This window comes from Engraulis encrasicolus, chromosome 17 (genome assembly GCF_034702125.1).
Source record: "Engraulis encrasicolus isolate BLACKSEA-1 chromosome 17, IST_EnEncr_1.0, whole genome shotgun sequence".
Lineage (NCBI taxonomy): Eukaryota > Metazoa > Chordata > Actinopteri > Clupeiformes > Engraulidae > Engraulis > Engraulis encrasicolus.
The window spans coordinates 54,793,880-54,814,278 of NC_085873.1; the positions used below are offsets into that span (position 1 = coordinate 54,793,880).

At 44.4% G+C, this 20,399-nt stretch overlaps 1 protein-coding gene across 1 annotated transcript in view; it reads right to left on the reverse strand.

Annotated features, from left to right (window-relative positions):
* Nucleotides 1–8,484: 8,484 nt before the first annotated feature.
* Nucleotides 8,485–20,399, reverse strand: part of LOC134467118 (uncharacterized) — a 13,519-nt gene continuing 1,604 nt past the window's right edge. Inside the window, exons 2-6 of the mRNA XM_063221039.1 lie at nucleotides 20,208–20,381; nucleotides 12,277–13,187; nucleotides 11,219–11,418; nucleotides 8,937–9,197; nucleotides 8,485–8,511 (exon numbers count right to left, since the gene is read on the reverse strand). Of these exons, the coding sequence (XP_063077109.1) occupies nucleotides 8,485–8,511; nucleotides 8,937–9,197; nucleotides 11,219–11,418; nucleotides 12,277–13,187; nucleotides 20,208–20,381 (1,573 nt within the window). The remainder of the gene's footprint in view (nucleotides 8,512–8,936; nucleotides 9,198–11,218; nucleotides 11,419–12,276; nucleotides 13,188–20,207; nucleotides 20,382–20,399) is intronic.

Sequence of the window (20,399 nt, forward strand, 5' to 3'; positions counted from 1 at the left end):
AGACTTCCCAGAGACAGTTGGAAGCGATATTACTATTGGCTGAGGGGCGCTTTGCCGTGAGGAGCGCTTTCGCCACGCTTTGTTGATTGCGACTTCATAAAAAAAATTCATATCGCAAAATTACGCATCGGAGAGCGCCATTTCGTCGCTCCTTCTTCACATGGCGCTCTAGGCGACCGCCTAGCCGGCCTATGCTTATAACCGGCCCTGTCTGTGTGTGTGTGTGTGTGTGTGTGTGTGTGTGTGTGTGTGTGTGTGTGTGTGTGTGTGTGTGTGTGTGTGTGTGTGTGTGTGTGTGTGTGTGTGTGTGTGTGTTTCTCACCACTAGAAGGTTGCTATAGGATACCTAAGTTATCGAACGGTAACCAAACACAGCATCTTGGAACATGAAAGCTTAGTAACAGTAGTCAACACATACACACAGATGTAGTCAACACATGAAAGCTTAGAAACAGATCTAGTCAACACATGAAAGCTTAGAAACAGATCTAGTCAACACATGAAAGCTTAGAAACAGATCTAGTCAACACATGAAAGCTTAGTAACAGATCTAGTCAACACATGAAAGCTTAGAAACAGATCTAGTCAACACATGAAAGCTTAGTAACAGATGTAGTCAACACATGAAAGCTTAGTAGCAGATGTAGTCAACACATGAAAGCAGATTAGTAACAGATGTAGTCAACACATGAAAGCTTAGTAACAGATGTAGTCAACACATGAAAGCTTAGTAGCAGATCTAGTCAACACATGAAAGCTTAGTAACAGATCTAGTCAACACATGAAAGCTTAGAAACAGATCTAGTCAACACATGAAAGCTTAGTGACAGATTTAGTCAACATGAAAGCTTAGTAGCAGATGTAGTCAACACGTGAAAGCTTAGTGACAGATGTAGTCAACACATGAAAGCTTAGTGACAGATTTAGTCAACATGAAAGCTTAGTAGCAGATGTAGTCAACACGCTGTGTGCCAGGAGCAGCTCATGAAGAGAAAAAAGGCATCGAGTAAACGAAAAGGAGATGAGAAAAGCAATAACATACAGTAGCTGAATAATATGCAATAACATACAGTAGCTGAATAATATGCAATAACATACAGTAGCTGAATAATATGCAATAACATACAGTAGCTGAATAATATGCAATAACATGCAGTAGCTGAATAATATGCAATAACATGCAGTAGCTGAATAATATGCAATAACATACAGTAGCTGAATAATATGCAATAACATACAGTAGCTGAATAATATGCAATAACATACAGTAGCTGAATAATATGCAATAACATACAGTAGCTGAATAATATGCAATAACATACAGTAGCTGAATAATATGCAATAACATACAGTAGCTGAATAATATGCAATAACATACAGTAGCTGAATAATATGCAATAACATGCAGTAGCTGAATAATATGCAATAACATGCAGTAGCTGAATAATATGCAATAACATGCAGTAGCTGAATAATATGCAATAACATGCAGTAGCTGAATAATATGCAATAACATACAGTAGCTGAATAATATGCAATAACATACAGTAGCTGAATAATATGCAATAACATACAGTAGCTGAATAATATGCAATAACATGCAGTAGCTGAATAATATGCAATAACATACAGTAGCTGAATAATATGCAATAACATGCAGTAGCTGAATAATATGCAATAACATACAGTAGCTGAATAATATGCAGAATGTGATGTTGCTGCTGGTGAATGAATCCACAGCTGCAGTCGGGTAAAGATGAAGGCAAGAGTGTGTTTACATATTCATGAGAAAAGCAATATTTATATATTTACAGTATATTATATCAGAATTCAAATTCCCAACACACCAAAGATGATGCGCATGCATAGCTGTTTCATTAGCAGTGTGCTCTCCCCAAAGTCACTACATCCATAACCTGCATACTACAGTGTGCTCTCCGCAAAGTCACCACATCCATAGCTGTTTCATTAGCAGTGTGCTCTCCCCAAAGTCACTACATCCATAACCTGCATACTACAGTACTCTCCCCAAAGTCACCACATCCATAGCTGTTTCATACTACAGTACAGATCAGCATTTTAGACATACTACAATCTGTAGCACTTTATTGGGACTTATTTACCGATGATGAACAAAACATTAACAAATGTTGCTTTACAAAATATCTTCAAATAATATGTTCTGTTTAATGCCTTTTAACAGAGTGTGTTTATTCATTTACAAACAAATAAAAACAATATATAACACAAACAATAAAACATTAGCATAACATTGCCCACTCATTAACACAAAATATGTTGCATCCATTATTATAAAGTGTTCCTCTGTATTCTTGTGTTCAGTGTTGCTTTGCAGAGAAAGGATTGAGTGAGTGAGATATTTTTTTACCTTTAAAATCCCGTTATTGCATGGTCTATACCAGTGGCTCTTTTTTTTTTTTTTTTTTTTTAAATCTCTTTTGATTAAACACAAAACAGAGTTATATTCTTGGCTCAAGATATAGATTTTGGTGTTTTAAACATTTCAAATTTCACCCAACCCACCACCCCCCATATACCAGTGACTCTTAACCTGGGGTGCACAATTTGTTGTTGTTGTTGAGGATGTGACCAAAATTCTGCTTGCGAACATTTTAAATCAAAACCAAATTAAAATATGTTTTGGTCTCCACGTAAAGTAATTAACCCTCAAGCGACCGGCCTGTTTTTGCGACTAATCTGACCGAGTGGGGTCATTTATGACCCCAAGGAGTTTATATAGAAATACCACCCTATAAATTATTTTTTGGGGTTCATTCAAATTTATTTACATCTTGTACATACTTGTCCCTCATCTAAAGCAAAAAAATGTGAATTTGAACATTTTATTGTTTTGCTAAAAATTACTCAAACTTACATACGTATATGCTAAATATGATGTATGCCCTCATTTTCATATGTAAACATCAAAATACAAAAAACATCCAATACATTTTTTTCTTCTCTCATTATCAGTAATCATCTGAGAAAGTTTCATGGTGATAGCTATCATTTTCATTTTTTAGCCTATTCACTTGTAGTAGTCTTACCGTAATAATACAGTATATTTATGCTAATTATGGAAATTGCTCAAAGTGAAACTTTGGGAAACCAAGCTAAATTCTATCCATTAGGCCCATAGATGACATTCCTGCAATAAAACTTTAAGGTACTCAACATTTCTGGGTTCATGAAATCACAAGATCAGAGAATATGGTAATTTACATAGACAAAACCATGTCTCAAACATATAACCTTGTGCACACTCAAAATTTCTCTGAAACTTTTTCTATACATTGTAGCTGTGAAAAGGTGTCTTCCATATGTATTAGAGCAAAAAAATTATTCAACTGATGCTTCAGCCTTTGTATAGTCATATAATAAGGGAAATTCTAAAAACGCCATTGATTTCTACACTAATGACTTGTTTCCTCCCTCTTTGTTCATCAGGATGACTTCCATTTCATATTCTAATCATGTGTCTAGGACCACTGTGCCATGATATCAACAAATATGGAGCAATAACAGAGGAAATGCTACCTGGGTGCCCTCACAATATGATTCGTTGTCTATCGCAGGGGTGCCCTATTTATTTATATAATATATTATATTTTAATACTATAAATGTTTATATTATGAATATTTTAGGTCTGCTGACCATGGCCTGCCCCAAGACACAAAATACAAAAACCAGAGTTTGAAAATTACCACAACAATGGACATTATAATGTTGAGTATCTCATGGATCCTCTCGGGGTCATAAATGACCCCAGAGATGTTTTGATTATAAATCCCACATAGATGGTCCAAATCTCACAAAAATCATTCACAGCATGCACAACATATGTATTGACAAACTCCTAGAAGGACAAGTTTTTCTGATGAAAATTGCAGAAATGGTGTATGAAAATATGTGCCCGGGGTCATAAATGACCCCAGTCGGTCGCTTTAGGGTTAAGGTATTGATTAATGTCTCAAGCAAAAATCATTGTAATTAATCACTTCAATCAGTTTTTAGTAAGTATACTGTACATGCGTAGACGTTTGGGATGGGGTGCGCCGCTTGTCTTGGTCAACACCCCCACCCCCTCAAACCCCCTATTGTGACATTCTATATGTGACATTGTACACTCGCCTCCAAAAGAGTTGTCGCCTATCCATGCCTAAAGTCAAACATGGGAGGGATACAGCTCTTATGTGGAGCTGCATGCATGCTGCTGGTGTGTGAGGGCTTTTATCATTGATTACATCATGAAGTTAAAAATGTATTGCTCTACGAATAGCAAATATGTCACCATCTCTCATTGAACTCCATTGATTTTCATTGTGTTGCTTTCCGTGATTACAATGACCCTAAACATACCTAAGGCCAAAGTTGATTTTCTGGAGAGGTGTGAGTGAATCAGTGATTAAGTATGACACCCGATCTGCGTATTTGAAGTGTTTTGAAGTGACTTATCTGCTCATTTTCACATTATGTTCGATAGGCGACAAAACTTTTGTCTTGTCAAAATCTGCCCTGTCTGTGTTCATTAAAGGGTCAATCTTTCTTTGGTGCATGAAATTTATTTTTGTACATTCATTTTCATTCGAGAGGGTTGTAGCTTTCATATGAGTGACTTCTGAAGCCAAGTGATTAATTGAAAGTCAGGTTATTAGCTGTTATTCCAAACAGATGGGTAGACGACAACTCTTTTGGAGGCGAGTGTACAGATAATCACCATAGGACCGATGGTGCATTAGATTAGATTTGGAAAACAAAACAAATACACATTTCAACAGATTACTGAGAGAATTGATTAGCATCAAATCACAAAAGGAGAGAGAGAGAGAGAGAGAGAGAGAGAGAGAGAGAGAGAGAGAGAGAGAGAGAGAGAGAGAGAGAGAGAGAGAGAGAGAGAGAGAGAATTGATGTTTGATTGCATGTGTAGCTTGTCACAGTTTGGAAACCACCTCCTTGGTCTGTTGCCATTTCTCCATGCTATTTTGTAATTCTGCTCGTAATTGATTTTTTTTACTTCTATTTATTAATAAAGCCTGTTCATGGGGGTCCTCAGCTCGGGGTAGTTATTTGGACCTCAGCAGGAGTCTAATCTCTTTAAACGAGCCGAATGAGCAGGAGCTGCTTGCAAAACGTATTGATTGGAGAATCGATAGCTGTTTCTTTTCTGGCAGGCATGCAGGCAGCCAGCCCTCAGTGATGTTCAGATGAGGAGAGGTGTCAGAAGGTGTTAGTCATCTCTAACTCCCCTCCACACACTTCCCTCAGTGATGTTCAGATGAGGTGAGGTGTGGGAGAGGGATATTCATCTCTAATCTCCCACCGACAAACACTCCACTCACTTCCAAAATGTACAGTACCTGTCCCTTCCAAACGCGTCCCTCCAGTCACAAAATATACTGAGATTGTGATTAAATAGAAGCACAATAGCAGCACCCCTAACTTCTCATGCATTGTATTCCAAGGGCTTTTGAGTGACCATCAGATATAATAGCCTGCCGTAAGTAAATGCTCATGACTTGTGCACTATTCATCTCGAATACCCCCCCCCCCACACACACACACACACACACTTCAACACACTTCCAAAATGTACAAAACCTCAAACCACAAAAGACATTGAGACTGTGAGTAACTGGAAGAAGCATAATGCCCTACAAAGGGAAGAAGCATAATGCCCTACAAAGGGAAAGTGCAGTAACTACACCAACACTGAAAAAAGGCCCTTCTGGGTATTGCAGTTAATGCAATGTTGACATAGCAATATCTCTATCTATTTTAAGATAATAAGGAATCAGTTGACCACAGAGGCAGCGAAACTTTACTTCCACTCAATGGTTTTAACTCATAGCTCATATTCACCTGGTCGAGGCAAATACAACTGCCCTGTCACTGATATGCAAATCCTATAAAAAGGCTCTTAAAATTTTGGACCAAACAAAAATCCAATTTATACCATCACTGTCCCATCATACAGTTTATTTAGTCTGGACAATTTTATTTCTTTTTCAAACTGCGGTTTATTTTTTTAAATTGTAAATGATCTTGCTCTCCCTCCCCCTAAATTTGTGAGTCTGAGTAGATCAGAAAACCATACAAGAGCATCGTCCAGAGCGGACTCTTCAAGTGTGTTTAGAAGTACCACTTTTGGTCAAAGTGGCTTTTCTGTAAAAACAACAGGGCTATGGAACAGTATTCGTGTAGGTATCAGACAAAGCAACACACTCAGTAGTTTTACTTGTACACTACAGTTATACAAGTGGGGATGGGGTTTAATGTTGAGATGTGTGTTTTCAGTAGGGTCAGGCACATTGAATCTGACTGCACACAAGTGTGGTTGACAATGGTCTCCAATATTTCTATCGACCTACGCCAGTTAAAGAGAAGAGTCCAGGAATCACAAACACAAGGTTCAAGTTAAGTGTGGTGTTTAATGATAGTCACCGGGTGAACAGTACAGCAATAAGCCTGACTGGTCTATATCCGTCCGGCTGGTTACGTCATCATCACAGGTAACATACTAACACTTCCGGCGCTACAATAAGATTCTAGAATCACTACTTAAGTAAGGTCCTATCAAGAAGCCCCATCCCATGCGACTACTTTTAAATCTGGTGGCAGACGCTGACCAGAGAAAGTGACCCGTCTAATGCACCTGATCCGCTGCCACAGACGTTGACGTGATTTATTTGACATGGACAGCACACATTAATAACCATAACAGGTAAATAGACCTGTTTCAGATGTGTTGTCCGCCCATGTTTAGATCAAAATCATAGGAGAAACAAAATACCCAATATATAATGTACATATTTCATCACATCATAAAAAAGTATACACAGTATATTACCCAATATTACAGTACATAGAAAATGTTAAGAACATAAAAAAAATCTCACACAGTGTCCCTTTAGAACATATAAACTTGGAAGATAACAAACATGTCTTCAGTGCTTTCTTTAACATTTAAAATGTAGCGCCCTCCCCAACACCCATATCTACAAACCCAACCCATTCTCATGACTGCCTCTGAACTGTAAGTAAATAGAAGTTCCCATGGGGTCAGGGGAAACATAAGTGGTTCAGTTTTTCTTCCCAACTCCTCTCAATGCCCAACTCTCACAGCATAGCAGTGAAGTGAATGCAGCGAGTGGGGCAGCCGTGGGCTAGTTGTGAAAGGGGGGGGCAGCCGTGGGCTACATGTGCTTTAGATCAGTGGGTTGCAGGTTCAAGTCCCACCCTTCACTCCCTATCTCACTCCATGGCTGAGGTGCCCTGGAGCAAGGGACTTAGGCCCAATCTCAATTCACCCCTTGGCCCTCCGTTTTGTGTAGGGGTAGGGGTATCCCAATAGTCGTTAAGGCAGAGGGGTAGAGGTAAGGGGGAGGACTTTGTAGCCCTCAAAAATGAGGGGTTTGGCCAGGCAGACTCCGTTTGGAGGGGTAAGGGGTAGGGGTAAGGGGTGAATTGAGATTGGGCCTTAACCCCCACACGGCTCTAGGGACTGTAACCAATACAATACAATTAACACCCTGTACTTAAAACTACGGTAGGTTGCTTTGGATGAAAAACTGTCACCTATGTGTAATGTAATGTAATGTAAATTGAACTTCTTTTCACAGCCCTCTTTATACCATCGGAAGTCTCACATCAGATCAGTGAGGCGAATGTCTTCTCAACCCCCTCAATGCCATCCCAACTCTTGCAGGAGTGAAGGGTGCAGATCCTGGAGGATGTTGAAGAACAACCTCTTCTCTGGAGGTCCACAGGAACGCAGGGCATCATAGATGCATCTCATCTTGGCCTGGTCAGTGAGCTTTGCGTCAATCTCTCTGTACTGCTCTTCATTGATCAAGTCTTCTGACAGCATCTCATCTGCCAGTTTACTTTACATTTACATTTCACTTAGCTGACACTTTCATTTGTTCAAAGCGACTTACAACTATTATTTTTCAGGGTATTGGTTACAGTCCCTGGAGCAATGTGGGGTTAGGTGCCTTGCTCAAGGGCACTTCAGCCATGGATGGAGGTCTAGGTAGAGGTCAGGGGGGGATTTGAACCTGCAACCCCTAGATTGAAAGACCAACTCTCTAACCACTAGGCCACAGCTGCCCCAGCTGCCAGTTGCATCACATTTGTCACCCTCTGGCTGAGATCTCTTCTGTTCCTCTTGAGGAAATCAGCTGCATCCATGGTGTCCTGCAGGTGGCTTGGTATGATGTCATTAATATTAATTATATAATATATATAAATGCTAATTAGTATTCATTGCATCTGCTGATTGGATAATGGTAACAGCTACAGCTTTAGTTTTCTATGGTTGTTCTACAAATGAAATTGAGAATTAGTAAGCTCTAGACAGGGTGATGAGGTGGTTTCATAGTCACTATGGCCTTATTTTACACCTCCAATAAATAAAGGGAATACAGACAATGAGAATAAAACCAAACATCTGTACCTGAAGCTCATTGGCCTGTCAAGGTGATAGACTCCTGCAAGGCAGAGCAACATGGTCAAAAGAGGCTCAATGGTGCATGGACAGATCTCAGGTGCATTATTGTTGAAGCCTTTACAGATGATTATTAAATTAAAAAAATACTCTTACAAGACATACAAGGTCAAGTAAAGGAAGGATGAATCACCAAACACTGGTATTCTTTGCTGGTAGTTACGTGTTTCGTTGTTGCTTCATCAGGTTCACTTTCTGTGACAGCGAAACGCGTTGTTCACCAAATACACCACCAGCAAAGAATACCAGTGTGCAGTGGTTCATCCTTCCTTTACTTGGATTACTTTTACTGCACATCACCAGCACCTGGACAGTGGTTGTGCACAGAGACGCTACTTTGAGACATACAAGGTTGATGTTATTATATTGCTAACACAAATCTGTTTCTATAAATAATTCACACGTTACCTCTAGTCTGTTGGCAAGGTCGTTGAGCTCCATTTTCCTCAAGATGGTCAGAGTCATTCTCACAGCCCCTTCTTCCCCATACCTCTCCTTCATCTTAGAGGCCAGGTCTGTCTCATCACACCGCTCCAGCTGTCCTCTGGGAATAGGCTCAAAGCCCTCCATGATCTTCCCAGATAGGTATGCCTTGAACCGCTTCAGCTCCTTACACCGCAAATCATCAAACGTACTGAAGAGGTCCACAGTCTGTGTCCTGGTGCTCGACTGACATGTAGAAGAATAGAGTAGGTCTGGTTAGTCCTGGAACTCTGCTCATCAGTTTTTATATGACACACACATTTATATGAGGTCAAGACAGGCTGCAGAGGTATTTAACTAGCAATTAGATATTATTCACAAGGTCCATATATGCTATTTAGTGGATGTAATGGTTAGCATTTAGTATCTATAAGATCTAGACAGGGTGCTGAGGTGGTTTCATAGTTACTTTGGAAAAGGTTTTGCTCTTCACAATCCCATCTTTATCACAATCCCATACCTTATTTTACACTTCTAAATGCCTCCTACAGGTAAAGGGACTAAATGAAATAATAAGATCCACTTAAGTCGGTTTTACGTGCGCACATTTTACGCGGTCTTATCTTGCTCGTATTCTAACCTCTGGAACGTCGCCACATCCCTCGCGCTTAACTCAGAAAAACAGCGCGTAGCCCAACATAGGCGTGATATATGCTAAATGGGGGGATGAGTCTCCGCCAAGTTCATCAGTTGTGGCTACAAAGAAACTATGGAGCATGAATTTTCAGATCAACCATGTGAAAACCTCGGCAGTCCATTGAGATCCAACACTGAACTTTAACTTTGAATTTAAAACCACGTGCCAGAAGTCCTCTTGCAAAAGCGTTTCAAAATCTATCCTCCGCTCCTTTTCACAAACACAAGGCAAGTATTGGAGGTGAGATAATGAGATGGAAACGCGATGTGTCCCATTCGCGGAACTGCAGCTCAGCGTTTTGGAGCGCAGCAACAGGTTGATTGAAAGAATAAACATCATGAATCGTGTTGCCTACATAATACCGGAGATTAAAAACGTATTTAAAATGCTGGTCGTTGCATCTTAATTCCCCCAGTACCAAACATTGTATATGCTGACTTTTGAAAGCGCCTCTCCACGTCTCACACAGCAGCAACATGATATTAATATTATGTGAAAGGGCAGAAAATCAGCCTTCCATTGATCCCCACGCATCCTTACATTCTACGAAGAGATGTCAACGCAAATATTGATTGTAAACGTGTGCGCAAAACCTGACACTTAATATTCTGTCGCAGACATGGAAATTGCGCATGGCACTACTAGGACAAACATGCAGCTGATGGGGTATAATAGAGACCAGAAGCGAAATGCCAAAGAAATGCTCTGACATGTAGGCCGGCCTTTTTACTTTTAGCGGCAATGAGCTTCAGTAAATATGTGTGTGTCTTAAAAAACAGATAGGACAACATGCAATAGGTTGATGGTGATTTGTATGTCGGTGAGCAGTCCAGGAAGTTTAATAGCCTACATGCACATCTATGCACGAGTTCCAATAGGGCCTACATCACAAAAGTGGACCATTTACTTAACTACAACATAATACAAATGGGGAAAATTGTTTTGGAATAGCCCAGAATTGGATGGCTGTCCAGACGATTGGAACAGCATTATAGTCATCACAGACAGCATTATATTTGGTCGGACGTGCCTTCCTTGTCCACTTGCGCATGGTGCAACAAGGTTGATGTTTTGGTTACAGTATATGGGCACAGAATGATATGATCCTCATACTAAATTAATTAATGGTTTACATTTGTTTGTACGTTCATCGATATGAGAACATGTTCTGGGGCCACAGGTAATGTGTAGTTTAGAACTACTGAGAATTGAATTTCGATTTGGACTCACGCTGACGGTACGGAACATCAACAAAGCATACCGTGTAAAATGTTCAAAATGCGAGCCAAAGCGGACACCAAATGCAATATTACATTTTGCCTCATAGTGGCGCTTGACCTTACTACAGCCCTTTGATGTGCGTAAAGGGAAATGCGCTTAAGTGCATGGGAGAATACGCTTAGGATTCATTTACATGCAAAACTTCCTGGTTTTGGCCTGGCCCCACCCAAAATGCGCAACTCATGAAATCACGCGTAAGCCCCGCTTACTCACTGACTTGAGTAAGCTCAGAGGTGCTGTTGCGCGTTTTTTTCACTTAAGCGGGTGGGAGAATTCTGCCCATACTGACCTTCAGGGCTCTGCTTGAGCACTCAGGTGTCTGAAGGTCTTGACGGCCCGTGGCCTGGTCCACAGCAGTGTGGGTGTCAACAGGCTCAGCTCCACGGGGGAGGCTGGAGATGAGACCTCGGCTGGAGGCATGTGCGGTGACCTGAGGAGGGGGCAAGTTTTCCGTCTCCTCGATCTCTGCTCCCGAAACTGCCCGTTGAGCTGAGATCAAAAGGGTAATTTAACAGAAGTTACTACCAGTCTAAACTACATGCAATGTGGAGTAATTCTGTGTAATGGTCTTATCTCTAAGTTCTATCTCCCCTAGCAAAACAGTGGAGTCGAAGTTGGCAACTGGATTGGTCTCACAGGCTGGGGCTTCTCTAGCAAAACACCTCTGAACTTGTAATTCCTGCTCGTCCACCAGCTTTTTAGTTTGTGCATTCCTTGGCATGAGCTAGTTGTGGAAAGTGAGGGGTTTCATAGCGCTTCTGTAGGGATGCAAATTATCGATGAATTCATTAAACGTTAGTTGATTGCCTTATCGATCGACATACGATTATTTGATAAGCAGCGTTTTCCCCGAAATCTCAATGTTTCTAAAAAAAAAAAACCCTACTAAATTTTAAAATTACAATTAAAAAGTGAGATAAAATAATGCATTTAAATGAATTCTAGTTAAATTCTTTGATCCAAAGGTGATTTAAATATTCCCACTATTCACACTCCTCTTCACACACACTCTTCACCTGGGTCTCTTGTCAGTTGAATTGGCGCTTAATTGCGATTTATGTTTTTTTTAATTGATTAACACATTAATCGATTCATTGTTTGCATCCCTGTTCTGTACATGTGAACATCTGTGTGGAATGGATCTCAGGAAATAGAAAAGACATCAATGAATTGAGAAAAAGAGTAAAGGCAGGTTTCACCAGCCTGGCATGGGAGAGACACACCTCACACACTGATGCAAACCTGTTGTAGTTATCGTGTATGACAAAGTTCACTGTCATTATTGCGGTGTGTGTGTGTGTGTGTGTGTGTGTGTGTGTCTGTCTGTCTGTGCGTGTGTGTGTGTACCTTCTGTCAGGCCTCTGCTCCTGGTCTGCCTGCCTTGTGTGCCAGTCTGGAGCTCTGCGCTCCACAGGGCCTGCTGCCCCCTGCTGGCTGAACTGAAGAGCTGCAGGTGGAGGGAGGTGGGGGCTGGATCAGGAAGCTTCACCAGGAAGAAGTTGGGGGTCTCCCTGTACATCAGCATCATCTTATCTGGGGTGATTCTAATGACACAGTCAGTAGACGGATCTGCACACAGACTGTAGCATTCATTAATCCGAAGACAGTCAGGGTTGGGATAACGTATTTTATGCCCCCCACATTTCTGCTCCTCACACTCCACCTTCTGTTTCTGATTGGCTTCATCGGGCAGCAGGTAGCAGCGGAACTCCCGGTGAGACTCGCACTCGTACACCAGGACGTTGGCATGCACCTCCCCAAGGATCCAGGATTTTAAATCGTAGAGAAGGCCAAGAGGAGAGAGGGAGGGCTGGACAAGTCTGGCGTGGTGTCTGGTCAGCTCACATGTCTCCAGATACACTCCACCATCCTGCTGATGCAGAACCTTCACAGCATCCTTCAGAGCAGACTGGCTACCTCCCAAACACAGGAAATGAGGCAGGTGGATCTCCTCCAGCACTCCTGACATGACCTTGATATCCATCAGAGGACCAGCTGGACTGCACTGCATACGGGCCAGCTCTTCAGTGAAAATGTACCAGTCCATGAAACGATACTGCAGGGTGACTGGACCACCACACGACCATCGCAGACTGGACTCTGAGCACTCATAGCTCCCTGCAGCAGAGCTCAGGCTGTAGGTTGAGATGCTCTTCTCTGTGGAAACCTCAGGCTCCACCAGGACCCAGTGGCTGGTGTCTGGAACTTCAGCACAGCATTCACAGCCCCTCTGTGTGTCATCAACGGGGCCATCCTCCCTTTAAGACAGACAGACAGATATACAGGTGGACAGACAGACAGACACAGGCACACATACACACACAGACACAGACACATACACACACAGACACAGACACAGACACACACACACACACACACACTTGAGTTAAAATAACCTAAACAAGTAAACCAGTCAACACCAGGAAACACCAGTCTGTATATTACTGCTGCACTGTGTTACTTTAAACACCAGTCTGTATAGTACTGCTGCACTGTGTTACTTTAAACACCAGTCTGTATAGTACTGCTGCACTGTGTTACTTTAAACACCAGTCTGTATAGTACTGCTGCACTGTGTTACTTTAAACACCAGTCTGTATGATACTGTAGCACTGTGTTACTTTAAACATGTCACAAACCAGCCCTGACCTGTCCTGCAGTCCGATGTGCAGTGACTGGCTTTGCGTACACTAGCCAACGTTCTCCCTGCACTGCTGCCATCTGGTGGCCATGTTCTGAACTTCACCACACCACCAGAAGCCAATCACCAACCATGGCCTTGCTACAGCTGCGTCCATTTCACTCATCAGACTCTGCTTTAAAACCCAGCCAAGGACTAGTGTCATTGCAAGATTGTTGCCTACAACTCCGAATGGTTCTCTGCGCTGATCATGTTCATGCCTTGCCAAGTTTTTCCTGTTCCATGCCTCATTGCGCCACGTGAGTTTTGTCTGTGATTTTTTGAAGTATTTTCTGGACTCTTGCCTCGTATTTTTCAGATTTTTTGTTCTACTTTTTGGAAGTGCATTTTGACTTTTTGCTACACGAGTGCTTTTCAGTTTTTGAGCTGTGAGATTCTGCCACGTGAGCTTTTCCTCAGTTTTGGACAATTTTGGGATTTTTGCCCCTTTTCTTTGCCTGTGATTTTTCTCATTTTTTGAAACCTGTTGCCACGTGTGCCTATCCTATGTTTTGAAGATTTTTGTGTTCGCCTATCTATTTTGGCCTTCCTGTGATCTGAACTCTGACCGTTTTTTGACTACGTTTTTTGCCTACGCCCCCTGTGCCTCTGCCTGTGAACTGCCTATGCCTCGACCCATGCCTGCCCTTGATGTTGAATTGCCTCACCCCTGTCTGCACCGTTGCCTTGAAATAAACACACTTTGATTGAATTTTTTGTCTCCAGTCTGCTCCTGGGTTCCCTAGCTTTTTTCAGGCCACACGGCCCTGACAGAACAATCTTGCCAACATGAACCCAGCAGACCTGGAAATGGTGAAGAATGCTGTAAAGGAACAGGGAGTCATGCTAGGAACTCACCAGCAAGGCATTGTTCAAGTTAATAGTAACCTGGAGACTGTTGCTGAGCAACTTAACTCCCTCTCTGCACAGGTGCAACAGCTTTTGTCCAATGCTTCTCAGCCCCAGCCGACCCCCCCACAAGCGAGCCCAGCTCCACCCTCACCGGCCACACCCTCCCCATTCAGAGAACCTAGGCTGCCTGCTCCTCAGCCCTACGATGGTAACCCCGACAACTGCCGTTCATTCCTCTCACAATGTTCTCTAACCCTGGAACTCCAGTCTCTTGCTTTTCCAACAGAACGTTCCCGAGTAGCCTACCTCATCACCCTCCTCACTGGCAGGGCCCGGGAATGGGGAACTGCTGTCTGGGACGCCAATGCCACCTGCTGCTCATCCTACAAGAGCTTCACTGATGAGATGAGAAAGGTATTTGACCGCTCCCACGCAGGCAGGGAGGCTGCAAGAGAGATCATGGCCCTCCGTCAAGGTACCCGTTCCGTTTTTGATTATGCCATTGAGTTCCGCACTCTGTCTGCCTCATGTAAATGGAATGATGACGCCCTGTATGATGCTTTCCTGAATGGCCTGAGTGATTCAGTCAAAGATGAACTTGTCCCAAGGGAGTTACCCTCTGAGCTTACAGAACTAATGGACCTGGCTGGACGCATTGATGCTCGTATCAGGCAGAGGAACCGGGAGAAGACCTCAGCCTATCTTCGACCGGGTGTGAAGGCTCCTCCACCTGAACTTCCACCTCCTGAACCAATGCAAATTGATCGTGCTCGGGTAACCCCTGAGGAGCGCCAACGCCGACGAGACACAGGTGCCTGCTTCTATTGCGGAAAGGTGGGTCATTTTGCTCTTACCTGCCCCCTAAAAGACAAGGCCCGCCAGTGAGAATAGGGGGCCTGGCGGGCGCGACCACCGACCCCTCCCCTGCCCAACGCACCTACCTCTCCATCTCCCTTTTGCATGAGGACAAGAGTCATGCTCTTCAAGCTCTTATTGACTCAGGTGCTGACCGTAATTTAATTTGCTTGGCTACAGCACAAAGACTGGGAATTCCTCTATCCCACCTTGAGAACCCCCTCTCTGTCCTAACCCTCAATGGCAATAGCTTGGGCACAATCACCCATAGAACTATCCCTGTTACATTAAGAATCTCAGGAAATCACTCAGAGTTGATCTCCTTCCATGTCATGAAGAATCCCCATGTTCCCATAGTTCTTGGATTTCCCTTGGTTGTCTGTGCATAACCCCCATATCAACTGGTCTGACAACAGCATTTTGGGATGGAGTGCATTCTGTTTATCCTCATGCCTGGGCTCTGCTTTCACCACTGTCCATCCCTCATTAGCTGCTGATGAGTTCCCTGATCTCTCTAATGTCCCAGAGGAGTATCTAGACCTTAAGCCCGTGTTCAGCAAGTCCCAAGCTGTATCCCTACCCCCGCATAGGCCTTATGACTGTGCCATTGAACTCCTTCCTGGCTCTTTTCCACCCAAGGGCAGTCTGTATTCCCTCTCCCCCCCTGAAAGAGACGCCATGAAGAAGTATATTTCAGACTCTCTGGCTGCTGGAATCATCCGCCCATCGTCATCACCTGCTGGAGCTGGTTTCTTTTTCGTGGGGAAGAAGGATGGATCCCTCCGCCCATGTATTGACTATCGAGGCCTAAATGACATCACAGTCAAGAACAGGTACCCCTTACCACTCATGTCTACTGCTTTTGAACTCATCCAAGGAGCCTCTGTTTTTTCTAAACTTGACCTAAGGAATGCCTACCACCTAGTAAGAATCAGGGAGGGTGATGAATGGAAAACTGCCTTCAACACCCCTACTGGTCATTATGAATACCTGGTGGTCCCTTTTGGTTTTGACCAATGCCCCAGCTGTTTTTCAAGCTCTTGTCAATGATGTACTGCGAGACTTCCTGAATGTTTTTGTTTTTGTTTACCTCGATGATATCCTTATATTTTCACCCTCCCTTGAAGCCCATAGGCACCATGTCAGGCAAGTTCTACAGCGGCTGCTGGAGAACAAACTCTTTGTAAAGGCTGAGAAATGTGAATTCCACAAAGATACTGTATCCTTCTTGGGCTTTGTCCTCTCCCCCTCCAGGATACAGATGGACCCCCTGAAGCTGAAGGCAGTTAAGGACTGGCCCACACCTACTACAAGGCGAGCCCTCCAACAGTTCCTGGGGTTCGCAAATTTCTACCGGCGGTTTATCAGAGGCTACAGTTCCGTGGCTGGACCTCTCACCGCACTCACGTCCACCAAGACCTCCTTCCATTGGAGTAGGGAGGCTGAGAAGGCATTTGCAGACCTAAAAAGTAGGTTCATTTCTGCACCCATTCTGACCATTCCTGACCCCTCTGTCCAATTTGTAGTGGAGGTTGACGCCTCTGAGTCAGGTGTGGGGGCCATACTGTCACAGAGGTCTTCCAAGGACAACAAAATGCATCCATGCTCCTACTTCTCTCACCGCCTCTCTCCTGCAGAGAGAAATTATGACATTGGGGATCGGGAGTTACTAGCTGTCAAGATGGCATTAGAGGAGTGGAGGCATTGGCTGGAGGGGGCTAGCCCTCCTTTTATTGTGTGGACAGACCACAAGAATTTAGAGTATCTCCGTACTGCCAAGCGTCTGAATGCTAGGCAAGCAAGATGGTCTCTTTTCTTTTCACGGTTTAATTTTTCCCTCTCTTACCGTCCTGGGTCCAAGAACACTAAAGCTGATGCCTTGTCCAGACAATTCTCCTCAGCTACGGAACCCCACTCCCTGCAGACCATCCTTCCTCCAAGATGCCTGGTGGGGGCAGCCCTGTTGGGGATTGAGGTCATCGTCCAGGAGGCCCTGAACCAGGAACCCGGACCAGGTAATGGGCCCCCTAACTGTCTCTTTGTGCCTTCAACTGTCCGCTCTCAGGTGCTGGAATGGGGACACAGTTCTAAGGTCGCCTGCCATCCAGGGTCCGAGAGAACTCTGGCAGTGATCGAACAGCGTTTTTGGTGGCACTCCATGAAGAGCGATATTCAGACATTTGTGGCCGCCTGCGACGTCTGCACCAGAAACAAGTCAGGTAATAGACCCCCAGTGGGCCTCCTGAGACCTCTCCCTGTCCCTCATCGTCCTTGGTCACACATTGCTGTGGATTTCGTGACTGGGCTACCCAAGTCTGAGGGCAACACATGTATTCTGACTGTGGTGGACAGATTCTCTAAGGCAGCCCACTTCATAGCTCTGCCCAAGTTGCCGTCTGCTAAGGAGACTGCTGAACTATTGATCATCCATGTCTTCCGCCTACATGGCCTACCCTTTGATATTGTCTCTGACCGTGGCCCGCAGTTTTCTGCCCAGTTCTGGAAAGCATTCTGTAAACTAATTGGTGCCTCTCCCAGCTTGTCTTCAGGTTTCCATCCACAGACCAATGGACAGACAGAGCGGGCAAACCAAAAGCTGGAAGTTGCACTCCGGTGCATGACCTCCCAAGACCCCACGTCATGGAGCAAGACACTTCCCTGGGTGGAATATGCGCACAACACCCTGCCTACGTCTGCCACGGGCCTCTCCCCATTCCACTGCTGTCTGGGATACCAGCCCCCGCTGTTCCCTTCACAGGAGGAGGAGGTCGCCGTTCCTTCAGCTCAGGCCTTTGTGCGTCGCTGCAAGAAAACCTGGGCCCGGGCCAGAGGTCAACTCCTGCGTTCTGCGGCTGCCTACAAGCACCAGGCAGATAAACGCCGGTCGCCTGCTCCGAGGTACAAGGCAGGCCAGAGAGTGATGCTCTCCACTCGGGACCTTCCCATTAAGACCACTTGCCGCAAGCTGCACGCCCGATTCATCGGCCCATTCACCATAACCAAGGTAATCAACCCATGCTCTGTCCGTCTTCGTTTACCTTTGACTATGCGCAGCATTAATCCCTCGTTTCATGTCTCCCAACTCAAACCCCTTGTCTCGAGCCCCCTGTCCCCTGTTCCAGCCCCCCCTCCTCCTCCCAGGGTTGTTGATGGCGGTGAGGTGTTTGCTGTGAGGCGGCTCCTGAAGGCCAGGCGGCGTGGCAGAGGTTTCCATTACCTGGTTGATTGGGAGGGCTACGGTCCGGAGGAGCCCGGTTTGTGGTGGATCGCTGACTTTCACCGGCGGCATCCTGAGGTCCGAGCTGGGACGCCTGGTGGCGTCCGTAAGAGGGGGGGTCCTGTCACAAACCAGCCCTGACCTGTCCTGCAGTCCGATGTGCAGTGACTGGCTTTGCGTACACTAGCCAACGTTCTCCCTGCACTGCTGCCATCTGGTGGCCATGTTCTGAACTTCACCACACCACCAGAAGCCAATCACCAACCATGGCCTTGCTACAGCTGCGTCCATTTCACTCATCAGACTCTGCTTTAAAACCCAGCCAAGGACTAGTGTCATTGCAAGATTGTTGCCTACAACTCCGAATGGTTCTCTGCGCTGATCATGTTCATGCCTTGCCAAGTTTTTCCTGTTCCATGCCTCATTGCGCCACGTGAGTTTTGTCTGTGATTTTTTGAAGTATTTTCTGGACTCTTGCCTCGTATTTTTCAGATTTTTTGTTCTACTTTTTGGAAGTGCATTTTGACTTTTTGCTACACGAGTGCTTTTCAGTTTTTGAGCTGTGAGATTCTGCCACGTGAGCTTTTCCTCAGTTTTGGACAATTTTGGGATTTTTGCCCCTTTTCTTTGCCTGTGATTTTTTCTCATTTTTTGAAACCTGTTGCCACGTGTGCCTATCCTATGTTTTGAAGATTTTTGTGTTCGCCTATCTATTTTGGCCTTCCTGTGATCTGAACTCTGACCGTTTTTTGACTACGTTTTTTGCCTACGCCCCCTGTGCCTCTGCCTGTGAACTGCCTATGCCTCGACCCATGCCTGCCCTTGATGTTGAATTGCCTCACCCCTGTCTGCACCGTTGCCTTGAAATAAACACACTTTGATTGAATTTTTTGTCTCCAGTCTGCTCCTGGGTTCCCTAGCTTTTTTCAGGCCACACGGCCCTGACAAAACACCAGTCTGTATAGTACTGCTGCACTGTGTTACTTTAAACACCAGTCTGTATAGTACTGCAGCACTGTGTTACTTTAAACACCAGTCTGTATGATACTGCTGCACTGTGTTACTTTAAACACCAGTCTGTATAGTACTGCTGCACTGTGTTACTTTACATTTACTGCAACACTGTGGTAGTTTACACACAACAGTGTTTTCTGTTGCCGACACCAGTCTGTAGAGTACTGATGTAATGTGTCACGTTACACACCAGTCTGTAGAGTACTGATGTAATGTGTCACGTTACACACCAGTCTGTAGAGTACTGATGTAATGTGTCACGTTACACACCAGTCTGTAGAGTAGTGATGTAATGTGTCACGTTACACACCAGTCTGTAGAGTACTGATGTAATGTGTCACGTTACACACCAGTCTGTATAGTGATGTAATGTGTCACGTTACACACCAGCAGACTGTACCTTAACTTTACACACCAGTAAAGTACCCTCAGAGTTGTCATGCTGCAGTTAAACATGTTGCAATTGTTGCAGGTGTGTGTGTGTGTGTGTGTGTGTGTGTGTATGTCTGTGTGTGTGTGTGTGTGTGTGTGTGTGTGTGTGTGTGTGTGTGTGTGTGTGTGTGCGTGTGTGCGTGTGTGCGTGTGTGGTTGTGTGGTTGTGTGGTTGTGTGGTTGTGTGTGTGTGTGTGTGTGTGTGTGTGTGTGTGTGTGTAGACTGACGTGGGAGTGTGAGTAGAGAGCAGCTGTGCTCCTGGATGCTGCTGGGTGTTGTGTGTGAGTTGCAGCTCTGCAGCATCTGAGGAGTGGGAGCTGCTACTGGAGGCTGCTGCTGCTGCTGCTGCTGCTGGAATCTCCCTTCTCAAGGTACGACGTGAACCATCTGTTGTGGACCAACTAGGGGAAAATTTTTGG